Source organism: Bos grunniens, chromosome 20 (genome assembly GCF_055505025.1).
Source record: "Bos grunniens cultivar Pamir isolate PY7600 chromosome 20, Bosgru_T2T1.0, whole genome shotgun sequence".
Taxonomy (NCBI): domain Eukaryota; kingdom Metazoa; phylum Chordata; class Mammalia; order Artiodactyla; family Bovidae; genus Bos; species Bos grunniens.
The window spans coordinates 20388872-20409882 of record NC_141184.1 but is presented as its reverse complement, the minus strand read 5'-3'; the positions used below and the strand labels follow the sequence as shown (position 1 = coordinate 20409882).

At 35.6% G+C, this 21011-nt stretch overlaps 1 protein-coding gene across 2 annotated transcripts in view; it reads left to right on the top strand.

The window, feature by feature from the left end:
* Positions 1-21011, top strand: part of CDH12 (cadherin 12) — a 1181755-nt gene that overhangs the window by 1082086 nt on the left and 78658 nt on the right. For both annotated transcript variants that reach the window (XM_086362520.1, XM_086362519.1), the window contains one exon: positions 9618-9785. In XM_086362520.1, the coding sequence (XP_086218646.1) occupies positions 9618-9785 (168 nt within the window). The remainder of the gene's footprint in view (positions 1-9617; positions 9786-21011) is intronic.

Sequence of the window (21011 nt, the reverse complement as noted above, 5' to 3'; positions counted from 1 at the left end):
AGAAGGAGGAGGAGGGAGATAGAGGTGACTAGGATGAGACGAGGTGGAATCAAAAGAGGAGAGAGCAAGCTAGCCAGTGATCACTTCCTTATGTGTGCTCCACAGTCTGGACTGCTCAGAGATGTTTATGGAGTTATACAGGGAAGAGAAGAGGGAGGAAGGAGACAGAGGTGGCCAGGAGGATAAAGGGGGGGAATCAAAAGGAGCGACAGATCCAGCCAGTAATCAGTTCCCTAAGTGTTATCCACCGTCCAGAACACACAAAGAGATTTACAGAGAAGAAGATATGTGTAGAGAAGAGAAGGGGGAGGGAGGAGATAGGAGCGACCTGGTGGAGAAAAAGGAGAGGCCAAAGGGGGGCGGGGCGGGGGGGAGAGTAGTCAAGTCAGTAATCTCACTCCCAAGTAAAAATGGGTACTGAAGATTTGAAGATTGGTTTCTTAAAGGTACAAAATTGATACTAAATACCAAAAAGCAAAGATTAAAAATCTAGAGGTTGGATTTCAAAATTATATTATTAAAGAAAAAGAGAAAATAAAAATGATTATAATATATATATATGAAGTTTGCTTTAAAAAATAGGATCTCTGTTTTTTTTTTTTTGCAAAGTAATAGTAGGTTATAAAAATGAAAAAGGAGTAACAGAGGACTTAAAAATAAAAAAAAACATTTAATTTAAAGAATGATAGTAAAAATAGTAAAAATATATCTAGGACTTTCTCTGGTGTTGTTGTGGGCAGTGTGGTATCAGTTCATTTTTGGATAGTTCCTTGATGCAGCTTATATTTCTCAAAATCTGTAGGCCCCTTCCTATGTAGTCAGTACTATCTACAGGGTTTTAATGTATTGCACCTGTCACTTCCAAGGAGGGTCCCTCTGTTTTAGCTTCTGTTTGCTGGTCTCTTCAGTGTCTAATTTCCTCCCTGGCACAAGGGGGCGGTGATGGACACTTTTTTCGGCTCACTTGTTCAGTTGTGCTTTGGGGAGGGAGGGAAGCTGCAAACAAATAACACTGGCATGTACCCGCAGTGTCTCAGCCACACTGGTTTGCCCCTGCTCACGGCGTGTGTGCTTTCCCTGTCTACACTGCTTAGGCTCTAGGTTGTTCTGCTGGGAACTGTCTGAGGCAGGGCCTGGGTTGTATGCACTTCCCAGGTCTAAGCCTCTCAGGTTCAGATATTCAGGTAGTCCTCAGAGGCACAGACTTGGGTGGGCCTGCATTTTGTGCTCTTCCCAGGTCCGAGCAGCTCAGGTGACCAGGTGTTTGGCGAGCACGGTGGCTGCAACTTATCGCTTCCCCCATCCCTGCAGCTCGGTTTTCTTGGTGTACAACCGGCGCACCTTCTCAGGCAAATGTTGACTGTCCAGAATCCCAAGAAGTCTTGGTTAGCAACAAAGCCTGCTTGCAGTTTGGTAGATGATGCCTCTCTGGGGCCACGATTGCCCCCTTCCGGCTCTGGCTGCCTTCGCCTGCCTGTCACTGGAGGGGGATGGGTGGTCTGTAGCCAGCTAGCTCTCCTCAGTCTTTTGTTCTGTGAGCTGGCCTGACGGTGCCTTAGGTTAGGGCTTTTCAAGTAGCTCTAGTCAGTCCTTTGTACTGTGAGTGGGCCTGGCTGTGTCTTAGGTAGGGCTTTTTGCGTGGTAGTTATCCAACAGTCTGGTTTGCTAAACCATGTTAGTTCCCTCAGATTGCCCTCGGGGCATTGAGGCCCAGTCTTTACTCTAAGTAAGCAATGCAGCCCTTGCCTCTCTGCCCAGCCCAGACTTGCTAGTGGTGAATGCAGGCATCTGCGCTGCTTCTTGGCTGGGGGAGTTACTGTTGGGCACATAATCTGTGGGTTTTAATTATTTATTTATTTTTCCTCCTGGTTATGTTGCCCTCTGTGGTTCCAAGGCTCGCCACAGACTGGGCAGTGAGAGCGTTTCCTGGTGTTTGGAAACTTCTCTCTTTTTTAAGACTCCCCTCTGGGGATGGAGCTCCGTCCCTACCTCTTTTGTCTCTCTTTTTATCTTTTATATTTTTTCCTACTTCCTTTTGAAGACAATGGGCTGCTTTTCTGGGTGCCTGATGTCCTCTGCTGACATTCAGAAGTTGTTTTGTGGAATTTTCTCAGTGTTCAAATGTTCTTTTGATGAATTTGTGGGGGAGAAAGTGATCTCCCCATCCTATTCCTCTGCCATCTTAGGACCGCCTCCCTGGCTGCACTTTTAAGAACAGAGTGGTGATCCAGGTCTCCTCTGGACTCTAATCCCCAGAGAATGGAGAATGCAGCCTTTCATCTATTGTTCATTCTGTCTTTTTTATCTATCTATATCTATTTATCCATCCATCAATCCACATAATCTATCTGAGGACTCCAGGAGTTGGTGATGGACAGGGAGGCCTGGCATGCTGTGGTTCACGGGGTCACAAAGAGTCGGACATGAATGAGCGACTGAAATGAACTGAATTAGCATATAATGTTGTGTAAATATTAGGTCTACAATGTATTGATTTGATACATTTGTATATTGGAAAATGATCACCACCATTGTGTTAGCCACACCTCCATCATGTCACAAGTTACCTTTTTCTTTATGTGATGAGAATTTATAAGAGCTATCTTAGCAAGTGTTCAGTATATGATGTAGTAATACTAACTGAAAGCACCATGATATATATTATATTCCAAGAACTTATCCATTTTATAACTGTAAGCTTGTGCCATTTGACCAGAATCTCCCAATTTCCTTCACCTCACAGCCCTTGGTAACCACTGTCCTACTCTCTGTTTCTGTAAGTTTAGCTTTTTAGAGTCTAGGTATAAATTATATTGTAGCATATTTATCTTTCTCTGTCTGACTAATTTCACATAACATAATGTAAGTTTCTCCTATGTTGTTGCAAATGGCAGGATTTTCTTTTTCATTCTCATGACTGAATTATTGAATTATATTCCATTTTATCACATCTTATTTATTCAGTGATCTGTTGATGGACACTTCTGTTGTTTTCATATCTTGGCTATTATGGATAATACAGCAATGAACATGGGGTGAGAGATTTTATTTTCACTTCCTCTTAATATATACTTAGATGTGAAGAATTGTTGAACATATAGTAGCTCTATTTAAAAAAAATTTTTTTTTAAGGAAACTCCATACTATTTCCTAGTGTTGTTCTTGTTCCTTAGTTGCTAAGTCATGTATGACTCTGTGACCCTATGGACTGTTCAGTTCAGTTCAGTTCAGTCGCTCAGTCATGTCCGACTCTTTGCGACCCCATGAATCGCAGCATGCCAGGCCTCCCTGTCCATCGCCAACTCTCGGAGTTCACTTAGACTCACATTCATCGAGTCAGTCATGCCATCAAGCCATCTCATCCTCTGTCGTCCCCTTCTCTTCCTGCCCCCAATCCCTCCCAGCATCAGAGTCTTTTCCAATGAGTTAACTCTTCACATGAGGTGGCCAAAGTACTGGAGTTTCAGCTTTAGCATCATTCCCTCCAAAGAAATCCCAGGGCTGATCTCCTTCATAATAGTCTGGTTGGATCTCATTGCAGTCCAAGGGACTCTCAAGAGTCTTCTCCAACACCACAGTTCAAAAGCATCAATTCTTCGGTGCTCAGCCTTCTTCACAGTCCAACTCTCACATCCATCCATGACCACAGGAAAAACCATAGCCTTGACTAGACGGACCTTTGTTGGCAAAGTAATATCTCTGCTTTTCAATATGCTATCTAGGTTGGTCATAACTTTCCTTCCAAGGAGTAAGCGTCTTTTAATTTCATGGCTGCAGTCACCATCTGCAGTGATTTTGGAGCCCATAAAAATAAAGTCTGACACTGTTTCCACTGTTTCCCCATCTATTTCCCATGAAGTGATGGGACTGGATGTCATGATCTTCGTTTTCTGAATGTTGAGCTTTAAGCCAACTTCTTTGCTTTCCACTTTCACTTTCATCAAGAGGCTTTTTAGTTCCTCTGTGTTCCAGAAATTGCTCATAATCATGTCCATTGAGCAAGTGATTCCATCCAACCATCTCATCCTCTGTCACCGCCTTCTCCTCTTGCCCTTAATCTTTCCCAGCATCAGGGTCTTTTCCAATAAGTTGGCTCTTCACATCAGGTGGCCAAGTATTAGAGCTTCAGCTTTAGCATCAATCCTTCCAGTGAATATTCAGGATTGATTTCCTTTAGGACTGACTGGTTTGAGCGTCATGCTGTCCAAGGGACTCTCAAGAGTCTTCTCTAACACCACAGTTCAAAAGCATCAAGTCTTCGGTGCTCAGGCTTCTTTAAGGTCCAACTCTCACATCCATACATGACTACTGGAAAAACCATAGCTTTAACTAGACGGACCTTTGTGGGCAAACTGATGTCTCTGCTTTCTAATACACTGTCTAGGTTTGTTATAGCTTTTCTTCCAAGGAGCAAGTGTCTTTTAATTTTGTGGCTGAAGTCACTATCCACAGTCATTTTGAAGCCCAATAAAATAAAATAAAATATGTCACTATTTCCACTTTTCCCCCATCTATATGCAACAAAGTGATGGAACTGGATGCTACATCCCTACCAACAGTGCACAGGGTCCTCTTTACTCAACATTATTGCCAATACTTGTTATTTCTTCTTCTTGACTTATTGTTAACAGCCATTCTAAAATCCTAAGGTTATGTCTCATTGTGGTTTTGATAATTGTACATTTCCCTGATGAATACTGATGTCAAGCACCTTTTCATGTAACTATTGGACACTTGTATTACTTCTATGGAAAAATTTCTATTCAGTTTCTTTGTGCATTTTTTAAACTAGATTTTTGGTTTGTTTGTTAATGAGTTGCATAAGTTCTTTTCTATTATGGGTATTAAGTCCTTATCAGATATATGGTTTACAGGCAGCTTTTCCCATACCATAGACTGCCTTTTCATTTTTGTTGATTACTCCTTTTGCTATGCAGAAGCTTTTTAGTTTAATGTAGTCCTACTTGTTGATTTTCAAGATGCTTTCCCAGAGGGTTTATTTATCTTTGAAAACTATTATCTCATTTATCTCCCTATCTGTGGTCTTATTTTATACCATCTCTCTCAACAGTGGTATGCTGCAGTCACATTGACCTCCAAGTGCTTTTCTTGTAAGCTTTGAGGAAGTAATGCTCTCCCTTTCATCACTAGGATACTCCTCCCTGTGTTCTTTCTAAGTCTACCTCTTCCATTTCTCTAGAATTGCAGCTCTAAACTCTTTCCTCACAGAGGACATTTTTGATACTACCTTCAAAAGCACTTGCGTTCACTTTCCTCATAACACCAATCATCATCTGAAATTAGCTTAATCATTTAATAGCTTCTTTATGGGCTTTGCACCACTCCACAGGAACACATACCCATTAAATGCACAGTTCATGAAGGGACCTTGTAAGAGACTCTATCAATTATTTTCCCAGATGAAAAAAGATGATACCCAGTTGGGCAATTTGAAATTAGTTTAATAAAAGGACTCTTTATGGGACGTGTGAGCAGATTGTAAGGAAACCATAAAAGATAAGGCAGTATCTGGAGAAGACATAAGAAGGGGCTTCAGTTTCCACACTGGAGTAGAGAAATGAGGGGATGGGGATAGAGACAGGCAAACCATGGCAGGAGAGAGTGTGGAATGTGGGGAATTTATGGAAAGAAAAGCCCAAATTCATCATCTGTCTACTAACCAATCTTGCATATTGGCTAAGGCAACCAGAAGCCAGAGAGGAGAAAGAAGTCTAGAAAAGTATACAAATTTGGAGAAGCAGATGGAAACATGTTTGCCACTGTACCCTTAAATCTAGTAACAGTGCCTGAATGAAATGTATATTTTAGTAAAGGTGTTTACTAACTCTATGGTCCCATGTTTAAATCCTATAGTTCAACAGCCACTTCAAGAAATAACTCAGATCAAACCAAATACCCAATATTTTATGATTTTTTCAAATATAGTAGAACATTATTTTCACCTCAAAAAGTTGACATCAGAGTCAGTCAGTCAGTTCAGCCACTCAGTCATGTCCGACTCTTTGCGACCCCATGAACTGCAGCACGCCAGGCTTCCCTGTCCATCACAAACTCCCAGAGCTTGCTCAAACTCATGTCCGTCAAGTCAGTGATGACATCCAACCCTCTCATCCTCTGTTCTCTCCTTCTTCTCTTGCCTTCAGTATTTCCCAGCATCAGGGTCTTTTCAAATGAGTCAATTCTTCGCATCAGGTGGCCAAAGTATTGGAGTTTCAGCTTCAGCATCAGTCCTTCCAATGAATATTCAGGACTGATTTCCTTGAGGATTTGGTTTAATCTCCTTGCAGTCCAAGGGACTCTCAAGAGTCTTCTCCAATACCACAATTCAAAAGCATCAATTTTGATAACATCAGAGTTATCAAATCCAATTTTATCTAACCCAATTTTATGAAATACACCCAGATTCACCAAAATTGAGAGGCTTGAATACAACAGGAGGGTGATTGTAAAGGGAGAATATATCCCCTGATAGGCTAATATTATTTAATATATAAATTTAAGGGTATAACACTCTCAACCATGTATTTCCATTTATATTGGCAGAAATAAATCAATTTTTTCATTCTTGCTATTACCCTAATTATCGTGATTGTATATGTTGGAAAGTTCATCAGGTACAAGACACTCATACTAGGATTCAATGTACATGTGCCTAAAAAGTAGGGATTGATTATAAATTAATGAATTTATTTATTTATTATTTAAATTAATTTTTTATTCTTAAATTAATTACAATATGTGGTATCATTACTGTGGAGTTTATATGGAGTATTTATTGTTGTTTTTGCTTAGTCACTAAGTCATGTCCCACTCTTTGCAACCCCATGGACTGTAGCCTGCCAGGCTTCTCTGTCCATGGATATCTCTAGGCAAGAATACTGGAGTGGGTTGCTATTTCTTTCTCCTAGGAATCTTCCTAACCCAGGTATCAAATCTGTGTCTCCTGCATTGGCAGTTGGATTCTTTACCATTGAGCGACTAGGGAAGGGAAGTCCATTGTGATATTGGAAATTGTCATACTAGAAATGACGTGAGAAAAATTTAAAAATATACGTATGTTCTTACTTGAAACAAATTGAGTAAACACAAAGCTTATCATCAAGAGGAAACTATAGCATGAATGTGAATTAAAGTCAGGCAGTTATTTAGAAAATATAAGTATTGCAAGGCAGACAGAAGTCATATAGCTTAAAGGCTTGCAGGACCAAGCCAAGATGTAGAGATGAAGGATCTTAGTTAAGACCATTGGAAATGAAACATCAGAAATCCAAGCTGAAGAATGGACAAACAGATTGAAATAATAGTAAGTGAATAGCAGAGCATAAATGAAACAGCAGGAGGAAAAATGGAATTTGCCTTTTTTTGCAACTTTTTCCTGCCAAGGGCTAGAAGAACACTCAGATTGTAGTTAAATCTAAATTAGCAAAAGAACAGCATTAGATAAGTACAGAAGAATTAGGGATATGTATTCAGTTTATGATTTGGATTCTATATTTTGTGTTGACAACTTAAATTTATTATTCATATAAGCTTTATTATTTAAGAAATAGCAATACTAAACACACATGCATTTAAGACAAATTATCTGCAATCCCCCCTTAAAATTATTGGGTATATATTAGTGTTTGTTATAAAATTCATTTAATAAACCCAGAAGGTTTTAATTTTTTCACTATGAAAACATATAAACAGAGTTCTACACTTGGACATAAGGGCAGAAAATGAGTAGGCTATATAAATATCCATATATATCAAATGATTCATGATTATAAATTATTTATAGATTCCTTCCTTTATTCAGCTAGTCATTCCACTAGTCAGATGGTCAACACAATCTTATTGAGTTTTTCTCTGCATGATAAGCACTCCATTAGAGGCTGGAGTAACTTGGTGATAAAAGAAACAAAACTCCCTACAATGGCAAAGCTTAATGAAATCTAAGTTAAAAAAAAAAATTCTGTGACTAAAATTAATGTCAGGAATCCTGAGAAACAAAATAAAATATACAAATAAAATATTTCAAGTGTTTAAAAAAGTTAATATATGTATCCTAAAAAAATAAGAATGAAGAAGAATGTGGCATTTTTTTAGAAATCTGCTCACTGTAACAACTTAGGAAATGGCAACAAGCTCCAGTATCCTTGCCTAGAAAATCCCATGGACAGAGGAGTCTGGCAGGCTATAGTCCATGGGGTTGCAAAGAACTGGACATGACTTAGTGACTGAGCATGTACATATAAAATATATATTTTTAACAATTTATTTTTTAAAGGTAAGATGATTCTGTGTAAATTATGTCTAACTGGGGCTGACTTAGTGAGATCCTTAACCATATTCCACAATGCTGCACAAATGTCAGTAAATGGCTATTACCACAATCATTAAATTACATCCAAACTATTGGACATTGTGGGTGTTTCACTTTTAAAACCACATATAATTTAATGGTGGGGGGAGGGGAATAAAGCAAATGGAACCACTGACAAAGAATTAAATTCCAAAATATGCAAGCAGCTTATGCAACGCAATACCAGAAAAACATACAACCCAATAAAAAAATGGGTCAAAGAACTAAACAGACATTTCTCCAAAGAAGACATATAGGTGACTAATAAACACATGAAAATATGCTCAACATCGTTCATTAGTAGAGAATGCAAATCAATACCATAATGAGGTATCATTTCATGCTGGTCAGAATGGCCACCATCAAAAAGTCTACAAACAATAAATGCTGGAGAGGGTGTGGAGAAAAGGGAACCCTCTTACACTGCTGGTGGGAATGCAAACTGGTACAGTGGAGAACAGTGTGGAGATTCCTTAAAAAAACTAGAAATAGAACTGTCATATGGCCCAGCAATCCCACTGATGGGCATACACACCGAGGAAACCAGAATTGAGAGACACATGTACCCCAGTGTTCATTGCAGCACTGTTTACAATAGCCAGGACATGGAAGCAACCTAGATGCCCATCAGCAGATGAATGGATAAGGAAGTTGTGGTACATATATACAATGGAATATTACTCAGCTAAAAACATGAATGTGTTTGAGTCAATTCTAATGATGTGGATGAAACTGGAGTCTATTATACAGAGTGAAGTAAGTCAGAAAGAGAAACACCAATTCAGTATATTAATGCATATATTTGGAACTTAGAAAGATCGTAACGATGATCCTATATGCAGAGCAGCAAAAGAGACACAGATGTAAACAACAGGCTTTTGGAGTATGTGGGCAAAGGTAAAGGTGGGATGATTTCAGAGAATATCATTGAAACATGTATATTACCATATGTAAAATAGATGACCAGTGCAAGTTCAAAAAATGAAGCAGGGCACGTAAGAAGGGACGTGGGAGGGGGATTCAGGATGGGGGGGACACACGCACTTGTGGCTGATCCATGTCAATGTATGGCAAAAACCACTACAATATTGTAAAGTAATTAGCCTCCAATTAAACTAAATCAATTTAAAAAACACATAAATTTTGTTAGCATGTCTTTGCTAAAGAATTTATATAGAATCATTTTCTTGTGGACTATTTTGGAAAACTGAACATTTGTGATATTTGTTTTCTATTTTTTCCCCTTAAGGTGTTATTAGAACAGCTTTGCCAAACATGGACAGGGAAGTCAAAGAACAATACCAAGTTCTCATCCAAGCCAAGGATATGGGCGGACAACTGGGAGGGTTAGCCGGAACGACAATAGTCAACATCACCCTCACGGATGTCAATGACAATCCACCTCGATTCCCCAAAAGTATGTTCTTTCCTGTTAAGTCTAAATCAGTACAGCTTTTTAAAAAATGTCTTACATTTCACTGAATTTTACAGGACTTGTAATGATTTTCCAGACACTTTTGTTCTTTAGGAAGCAGAAGCTAAAAATTAAATGTCCTCAGAATTACATTTTTCCATAAGAGTCATACATAGTGTGATTTTAATATAAAATAACATAAATGAGTCAATAATTATACAACTTATGTTATCAATTCATATGAAAATGAAATATGCATAGTAGATTGGGATCTTGTATGATTTCTTACTAATTGAAAAAGTAATACAAACATGAAAATTGATGTATAATTTGACTTATGATGCATATCCCACTGTACTATTTCTTATATAACTAACATAAAATTTTCTGTCTTCACTTTATCAATTATATTATGTTAAATTGTTTCTGTATAATTCCCTAGAGATATCATATGATATAGTGATGCTATTTCATTACTTTGGTTGCATTTTATTTAAGTTTGCAGTAGGTGAAAATTGCTACAGTTTCTATGATAATAGAATAATTCACACTTATCTCTTCTCTGTAATTCTATGTTTCTTGTTGAAAATGAATACCTCTCACTTGTGTTATATCTAGTTTTCCTTTGCAGTATTACATTTAACACCAATAAGTACCTGTTTGATTTTTGGTACTTTTCTAGGATTGTAGTTCAGTATTCCTAGAACTTAGAATACAGAAAGTGAATATTTCTATCATTGTTTCTATAAGGAACGTGATAAAGTCACTGTTTTGCATGAACAGTTTTATAAAACAAAGCAAAATGATTTTCCTCATCTAATTCCAAGTGAGTTTATCTACCAAAGTATATAACACTGAGGACATTTAGCTAAATGGATATTTTATTCCTTTAGCTGTATGGTTTTACATACTTTAATACTTGGTCATTTTTTTCTTAAAACTACCAACATATTTTTTGTGAAAATATGTTTAGTTAGTGATCAGAAAGTCAGTGTACTGAACAAATGTTATAAGACTGGCAATTAGAAATCACCCTACTTTAGCAAATGGGATGTATATGACAAATAGCTAGCAAATAATATGTTATGACTAAAAACAGAGCCCTAGAGCATCCCTTTCTCTTTCTCTTCTCTTAAGGGAAACAGAAAAAGTATAAATAAATATGTAAATGGAAAAAATAAAGTATTTGATTCTCTATCATATGGCATTAACAAAGAACATACTCCCACCTGAAAAATACCGATTTTTAACATTTTTACTATGTATTTGTGGTAATTTGTAATAGCTAATTGAGGAGACTAATTTGAAAGATTAGTATACTTTTACATAAAAAGTGGTATTGTGATTTAAAATCCTGTTTTGGATTTTGTGCATATAAAATAGGTTCAGTCTAGGGTACAGGAGACAACAGAAATGATCTTAGGTGGTGTCAATACTCTTATTCACAAGGATGATGGTAAAGTTTTTCACGAGTACAAAACTCAACCATTGGAAAGAAACAGCTTCTGAATATGAATGAAGGGTAGTTCACAAAAGTTTGTGCAGCTATCAGACAAATAGACTGACATACAACAAGGAAATGAAAATGTCTCAGTGGGAGAGAAACTAGAGTATAGGCAGGGAACCAAGATGGTGCACTCAGGTCCCAGGGCAACAGGAAAATCAACTCCAGGTCTTTGCTAGGGAAAAGAATCTGGATAAAGCAGCAGGCCTGTTTGGAATTTATTCCAAGTTGAATCTGTAGGTCTAAGAGTAACTAGATGAGACCCAGAAAGACGGATTGGGAGGTAAGGGTATTTGAACTTTTAGAGCATTTACATGCTGTGTCAGGAACTTTATCATTTTCTTTGGAAATACTTTGAGGTCTTTATATTCCATGTTTTGCTGTTAAGAAAACTGAGGCTTAGAGAGATTAACTTGCCCAAGATCATCAAAACTGGCAAACTTTTTTCTGACTTTGCAGTTCAAATTTCTTCCAATGCAACATAATATGAAAATGAAAATCTATTGTTTTCTTTTACCTGAAACTCTAAAACCATACTTTTAAGACACATCTGCAAAAAGTCACATGACATATGTTGAATTGTCACTGTAAACAGAAATGAAAGGTAGAATAAATATATCAAACAGATCACTGTGATCTAATTATTTTCTTTCTTCAAGTATGCAAGTGTTACATGCACATTTGAACTATAGCCTGAAAATATAATAGGGTGAGAGATATTTTTAAATCATGAGAAAGAAGAGGGTTTTTCACATTTTGCATGAATAAAATATTAATCCCCTTGAAACTTTACATGACTTGTATCAAGCTCTTTTTAATGTACTGTCATTTTGAATTACATCCTTCAGAGGAAAATACAGAATACATTTAAAAACAGAAAAACCACCTCTATAGAAGACAATGCTTTTTGTGCCTGAGTAGTCTTACATGGATCAATTAAACTGAAAATATTACATAAAATGACAAACTGAAATACTAACCTTTTGAATATAAAAGTCAAGACAGCATATATTTCATACATATTGTAACTTAAAAAGAGAATTTCCCATAACCAGCTATATTTGTTCTTATCTATTAATCATTTATGCTGGAAAAAGTTTCTCCTTCAGATAAACTTCATGGAGCTACATTTTATTGTTGCTTAAGAATGCACAAGATTATTTCTTAAAATTTACTAATCATAATTTGTTTTGACTTTGTGTGTGTACATATGCATGTGTAACAGTGTTAAGCACCCATTTCCATCCATTTCCTTCTATAAATCTGTTAGAAATGAAAATAAATTTAAATGGCATAGCCATTTGTATGATGCAACTGTAAATAGTTTACTGTTTTATTGTTGCAAAATAGATGGTTCCTGAGGCATCAAAATTTCCTACCAATTTAATTCAATGATGGTGACAATGATATTTACTAATAAGTTTCCATGTGTCATGCATTATGCAAAGTGATTTGCATATGTATTCCAATTACAATGACTGTCTAGTAGTTTCTCAATTTTAGACATAAAATAGCAAGGTTGTATTATTATTAAAAGTTAAGAAACTTGTCCGAGATCACACAACCCCTTGGTAGGAGAACTGAAGACCTCATCTTATGAAGGGACTTCAAACTCTAACTTTTTATCATTTTCCCTCTTAAAAGGCAATTTACCTTTGATATCCATGTTTTGCACCATAAGTCCCTTATATTACTCTATAAGATAATATAGAGTATTGTTCACAAAAAAAGGAGGGAATACTGTTTTAGAAATAGAAATAATGCCAGTATGTTAAAAGAGCTCTACCAGCAGTCAAATGAAGATTAAAAGTTTTCTGTATAAAATCTTTTACATATAGTCATATAACTTCCATCTACTATAATCAAGTACATCCATAGAGGATCTCCATCCGTCAAAACAAGCTACCAGCAAAACACTGGTGGTTTCCATTACTTGAATTCTAAATGACAAAACCATCTAACAAGCTTATCTAAATTATACACTATGAGATCAAATCAATTAAGTGGTGTGGTTAATTCACATTAGGCAAAATACTTCTCTCACTTATCTCTTCTGTAATAATAATTTTGTAATGAATAAGAAAGCAACTTAGGTGAAATAAAGCCCTTCATATTTTAGATGAAAAGAGGTAATTTATAGGAAATGTAAAGAAGTTTGCTTTTTTTTTTCAGTATAAGCATGTAAGAACTGTTTGTACAGTAAACAAATTTGAATGTAGAACATAGGTCATTAGTGTTTGTTTGAAGACAATTTCTTAGTCATAAGCAATATTTTAAAGTAAGTCTGTTTTTTGGAAAATTCCCTGGCAACCCACTGGTTAGGACTCAGTGATTTCCCTGTGGTGGCCCAAGTTCAATCCCTGGTCAGGAAACTAAGATCCCATAAGTGGTTTGGTGTGGTGTGGCCAAAAAATAAACAAATAAAAATAGGTCTGTTTTCATCTAATAACTAACATATTTGTTTATATTGACTGTTTCTCATTATAGAAATTTTGATTCAATTATGTCAATAATATTAGTACATTAGTTACTTTATAAAATATATCATTGTATCCATGTTACCATTTGTTAATTTAACAAATAAAACATTTACAAATATTAAAATTCACCTCAGAGAACAATGTTATTGCCCTTCAGTTAATATAAAAACAATCTAAAATTAAAGAATTAAATGCATCAGCCAAAATTCCTACTGCACAATGAGCAATATCTGATCTTTTTTGCACAAACTATCAAAAACTACAGAATTATGCATAAATATACACATGAAAGTGAAACTGTTAGTCATTCAGCTGTGTCTGATTCTTTGCAACCCCATGGACTGTAACCCGCCAGGCTACTTTGTCCATGGAATTCTCCAGGCAAGAATACTGGCGTGGGTAGCCATTCCCTTCTCCAGGGGATCTTCCTGACCCAGGGATCAAATTTGTGTCTCTTGCATTGCAAGCAGATTCTTTACTGTCTGTGTCACCAGGGAAGCCCAAATATATACATACTTATATTCAACTATATATTTTTTCTTAAATTGTAAATGTATGATATAGAAAGGTGACAAGATGCCCAGATTAATTATTGAATTATTAAGTAAATGGTGATAAAAATATTTTTACTTATTGAAAAATATTGATCTGTTTAATTAAAACATATCTCTTCATTTCATTCTATCATTAATTTTTGGCATCCAGGTTGAGATAGGCTCTTTTAATAGTTTAAAGTTTATAGTATTTTGTTTATGTTTAAGGAAGTAGTCATTATAATATGTAATTAATAAAGATTTTTATTAGAATCAGTATGAACCCAGTTACACCCAGAGGGGTTACAAAGTCGTATTCTCTTTGTTCACCATTTGGTAAATGGAAAATGGTGAGTTTTGACACTGAAATTTTCTTGGTAAAACCATGTAATAAGTTATTCTGAATAAAGAACTAAAAACCGCTACTCAGATCTAGCCTTCGAAAATGTACTTTCACATTCTCCCAGGTGCCCAAAGTTTTATTGTTACGAGGATGACTGAGATCACCCACTAAAGATACATACTCAAGATTTAAATTTATTTTAGATATATTTGCATATTTATATATTTTATATTTGATTTTAATAGGCAATTTGAAATTTTAAAATATAGATTTATATATTTATTTAAATAACATCATAGGAAAAAATACTTCCTGAATTTTGAGCACCCAGGATACAGCTGAATATGTAATTATGTGCCCTGGAGGAAGGCATAGCAACCCACTCCAGTATTCTGGCCTGGAGAATCCCATGGATAGAGGAGCCTGGTGGGCTACAGTCCATGGGGTCTCAGAGTCAGATAGGACTGAAGCAGCTTAATATGTACATGCTGAGAATCACTTCAGTTCTTTTCACAGTCTCCTTCGGGGCCTGTTAGGGAATGAAATATGTACAAATCTTACCTCTTAGTTTATCTGGAGACTCTGGCCAAGGGCTTGCTTCCTACCTGCTGGTCAAGCACAAATAAACTGTTAAAAACTCCAGCATGATTCTAAAGATGCCTCTGAGGCAAAGGTGGTATTTCTGTTCTTATCGCTGTCTCCAATATGTTATTTTAGGTGAAAGAATTCAAAAGAGATGGTAGCAATTACTCTGAATGAAATACCAGAAGAAACATGACTAAAATAATTGGTCTTATGTAAGTTCTACTACTATTTAAGTGAGAAAGCCTACTTCAACTTCACTCAAATATTTTAGATTGGAAGAGTGGCATAGATCAGTTGTATGCAAATTTAACAGTTTAGATCAAATGCAAGTTAAGGCTTTCCTTAATTGGAACTGGGTGTTGGTTTTAAGTGGTAAGAAAAAAATAATATGTGAAGGGGTTAATGATATAAACTCATGTTTGTGTATGTTTCTCAAATTTAATATTAGTGCCAATTTAACATCAACTTTAATACACAGTTTAATTCCCATAGTTAAAATTTTATTTAAGAAATTTCAAACATATAGGATTTTTCTAGCATTCTCTGACAATTTATTCTAATCTGTGGCTTCTACGGGGGGTGTGTGTGTGTGTGTGTGTGTGTGTGTGTGCTCAGCTGCTCAATACCTCCCAAAAACATGACTAAGACAAAAAAATTATATAAGTTGATCTTTAATATTATATGTATCTATGATATTTGACAATTAGATATTCTCTTCATTTTAGGAGGAAATGTTTAAAAAGCATTGTGTGCCTGCACACTAAGCTGCTTCAGTCATGTCCAACTCTTTGTGACCCCATGGACCATAGCCCACCAGACTCCTCCTCTGTCTATGGTAGTCTCAAGGCAAGAATACTGGAGTGTGGTTGTCGTGCCCTCCTGCAGGGATCTTCCCAACTCAGGGATTAGACCAGGGTCTCTTACATCGCCTGCATTGGCAGGATGATTCTTTACCACTAGTGCCAACTGGGAAGCCCTAAAAAAGCATTAAAAATTATAAATTTTAGGGATTAAAAAAGTACACAAAGAGTTTATACTCAATAATTTTTCAGTTCTCACACAGAATGTAGGCATGGGTCATAATAGTTGATGATTCTATTTCTATTCTTGAAAAATAAGCCAAGACACATTATAAAACCAGCTTTTCACTAAGTGGAATAAATGCTTTCAGTTTAATTCCCAAATGGGTCTTTGTCTATTTCAATAAAAACAAATAAGAAATAACTATCTCCTGAAGATAAGACATACAATTGATAATCTGGAACTTACTCACCAGTGGCCTCCCAGTGGTTCTCAAATCATGTTTGCCTTAGGAATCCTTTGGGATCCTATGTTGTAGGGATAAAAGCAGTGCTTCAGTTGACAGAGCTTAGACCCAGAAATCTGAATTGTAAATAAGCATTCCAATAGACTCTGGTATAGGTAGTCTGCAGGGCACAATTTGAAATCCACCAGTTTACTGTGATGAAGGGGCAAGTGTTGATTCTCTGAGATGGCTTTTTCATTATTCATTAACTAGAGGTAATAAGTTAATTATTTTGCATCTCATGAGAATTTTTTAATTTGCACAAAATTCTATTCCTATAAAATTCCACCTATATGGGTGGAGACTGCATACTAAACTACAGTCATTTTAAATTAAGTATTTTGAAAGTTTTTTTTTTTTTTAACAATTAAGCACTCATATACATTTTTATATCTTGCTTAGACATCTTCCAAAGAGTTTATGCATGTCAGATACTGATGCTTTAAGGCTGAATTCAAATTTTATCAAAGTGAATACAATCTGAATGCAAGCTCAGTGAAAAACTTTGCACTCCCAATTCTCTAGTGAGACAGGTCTACTGAATTTCAGTAGTCTGTATAAGCAGATGTAACTAAATGAAAAACAACAGAACTTTAAAACCACCTCTCTCCTTTCTTGTTATTGCCCCTGTGAATATCATATTGTGCTTTGTGGATGAGTATATGAATCTTTTTAAAATAGTGCTGACACTTTTTTATGATCTACTTGGTCCTGTTCCCAATGTTGCAAGGTATAGAAGATTGGAACCTGGTTGCTCCATTGCCCTATTAGCAGATTCTCAGAGAAGCTGAGCATATGAGATGGATAGCAAGTGATGTCACTGAGATGGCAATTATAACAATAATATTAATACTATCAAAGTTTTACTCAGAGTAAAGAATATATGCTCTGATTGTTAATGTCATTTCCCCAGTTGTCTTAAAATGCTTTAAGTTTATTTTATTATTACTGTAGCCTTTGAAAATTGCATTGTCAAAAATTCCTGCCACTTTTATATAATCAAATATGTGTATGTATGATACTTGTTCTTGATTCTTAAGAGATGTGAATTGAATACTACTCTCTTTATTCTTCTCACCCTACAGTGCACTCTATAAGACAAATATCTATATGTGTAAATAAATAACAACCACTATAAAATTCCAAAATTGTAATATGATAAGAATAATTATTCGTATAAGGAGGATACAACTATTTGATCAAGCTAGAATTGTTACAAAATATTTATGAAGGATATAGAATTTAAGAAGAAATGTGTGTATAGTTAAAAATTTAACAGACTGAAAGAGAGAAGGTTGGTTGCAGAGTGCCATGAGCCTGAAACAGACACATATATTTATGTATATATGTGTGCTTTTGATTAGAGTGGGAATGTCATAAATCAATAAGTTAGAACAATAATTTGGAAAACACTGAAGCAGAGAGAAGATGTGGCACAGACCTAGGGGAGCTGTTTGGAATAGACAGATGCAGAACTGAGAGATCGGAAGTAGCAGGACAGGAAGGGCTTTGTGATCTGCTGGATTCAGAGATAAGTAAAATAAAGAGCTGGCAAAGAAATTATTTAAACTAAGGGATAGTTTTTCTGTTGATATGCTGAAATTAGTGAAAATCAAGAAAAAATAGATGAAAATACAGAATGTTTCAAAGAAAAATCAAAGTCAAAAAAAAAAAAAAGCTTTTCTGATATAAAGATAGAAGTGATAAAGGAAACTTGAGGCATGGATGAATTTAATCAGAATAAAGAGGATATAAATCTTTAATTTTGAGTATAAGTTCAGGAAGGGGGATGACGAAAGTATAAGGAGAACTTTAGAAATTATTACCTCAAACATTTAAACATATTTCTGACAATGGTGTACATTTTTAATCACAGTTATGAAAGCATCCTAAATTTCCATTTACTTCACAATTTAAATATATTTCATATTTGCCTTACTATTAGTCTAAGCATAAATAGGCAAAGACATTGGACTTCTACAATATTTATGAGTTAAACATGTATAAACAATACTAAAAATCATAAAAACAAAATATTTTGTACATAAGAAACATTTTATTACCAAATATTGGACACAATAAATTGTGTCCTTTAGTGAATAATGTTTCATGGATTGCTAGTTTTATTGAGGAATAAATGGCTATCTCATTTTTGTACTATATATAGGAGATAAAAAATTAATCTCTTCCCTCAAGCATCTCTGTGTATAATATGAAGATTAAATTAATGGACAATTATACTACTTGAAGTAAAGTAAATGATGGACTTACGCATAAAGTGATATACAAATGTGTAAGATGGGCACCCAAATCATTAGAGAGTATATCTGAGAGGATGTTGAAGGAAAGATTCTCAGTGCTATCTCTGAAATATCTAATAAGAGTTAATCAGTGGAACAGCAAATGTGTACCAAAATATGCTAAAACACTGGAAAAACATAATGCATAATTTAAAGAGCTGTGAAAAAATTGGAAATGCAAAGACACAAGAACAAGTTTCATCAAAAATGACTTGACGCTGTCCTTGAAAGAATGAAAAATAGAATTTATGCAAAGGGCAATGAGGAGTAGTAGGCAAGTGAAACATTTTAGGTATAAGTAACAAAATAGGGAAGAGATATGGACTAGTCAACTAATAAAATATAGACAATTACAGAAAATTTAAACTACTGCATGTGCACATAATGCATTAATATGTGATGAATATTCAGAAATAAAATTTGTAGATCAATGAACTTGTTGCTATTGAAAAAATTAGTTTTGCTTAAAAGAAACTAAAATATCATGTGGGAAGTGACTATTAACAAATATCACTATTCTAGACTAAGCATCAGAATATTTCAAAAAATGTTTGAAAAGTCAAACTTTTGGCTAAATAAGTATTCCCAGGTGAATTTGAATTTCAAACACTTTTCAAGACCCTAATTTGTAAGATGCTGAATATATTTATAATTTATAGTAAAATCTTTGATGTGGCCTATTTTTGTGAAATTATTGGAAAATATCAATGAGAATTATTCACCTATTGTGTTTTGTTAGGTAAATCAGAAATTAAATAGACAAGGATGAAAGATAGTTTTACACATTTAATGGAGGTTTTAAGGGAATAGTAAATGTACTCCAGAAAATGAATGTACAGTGGAAGGTTATTGATGCACTTGAAATGGTGTGTGCTCCTGCCAAGCTCTCCATCATGCTTACTATTATGTAATGGGAGGAGTGGTTATATAAATCACATATATTAATACATATATATATATATATTTTAAAATCAGGAACAGTTGTTTTTCTGACAATCATTGTTGTTACTTTTTAGTTGCTAAGTTTTATCTGACTTTTTTGCAACCCCATGGACTATAGCCTGCCAGGCTCCTCTGTCCATCGAATTTCCCTGGCAAGATTACTGGAGTGGGTTGCAATTTCCTTCTGCAGGAGATCTTCTCAACTCAGGGATCGAAACCACATCTCCTACGTTGGCAGACAGATTCTTTACCACTGACCCACCAGGGAAGCCCCCAGCTACCAGGAAATCTCCTGACAATATAAATGGGTTTTTGTTTCATAATTCATTTGGAATTTCTTTGTTGAAATTTTCACTATAAAGTCTTGAAAAAGAATAATATTATAAAAAGCAATTTGTTTTGCTCGGAAATGTAGCCACATGTTTACTGAATCTACAAATCAGTTGCTGCTAAGTCGCTTCAGTCATGTCCGACTCTGTGCGACCCCAGAGATGACAGCCCACCAGGCTCCCCCGTCCCTGGGATTCTCCAGGCAAGAACACTGGAGTGGGTTGCCATTTCCTTCTCCAATGCATAAAAGTGAAAAGTGAAAGTGAAGTTGCTCAGTCCTGTCCGACTCCTAGCGACCCCATGGACTGCAGCCTACCAGGATCCTCCGCCCATGGGATTTTCCAGGCAGGAGTACTGGAGTGGGGTGCCATTGCCTTCTCCATACAAATCAGTAGAACTTTGGTATAAAATATAAAAAAATTGTACTTGAAATGTTGGAGCTATGTAAAAAGAAAGAGAGAATTGGAAGGATAGAAAGAGATGTGATAAATATCCTTCCTTTCTTGGGTGCAGAAGACATTTTATCTTTAGAGTCACATCCCTTTCCTTGGAAACCTCTTACATCCCTTAATGCTCTCTTCTCTACATCTTCATTGATATTTATTTTATAAACACTGAAAAGAGAAACGTTGCCCAAGTCTATCCAACAGAATCAATCCACCCTTAATTGGAGTCTGCATTCATCAATACAGCTGAAATTAAGAAGAACTTGAATTATTTGTATTTGTAAAGGGGTTATTTGATAACTCAACAATTGCCTCCACTTGACTGACACTAAGGCAGAAAAAACAAGTAAAGTGAAATAGTCAGACCAAATAAGGGGCTGTAGTTTAGAGCAGAGATAACACTTGATTGGTTCAACTTACTGACTGTAAGTAGCTACATGTTTGTACCTCAATTTCTTCA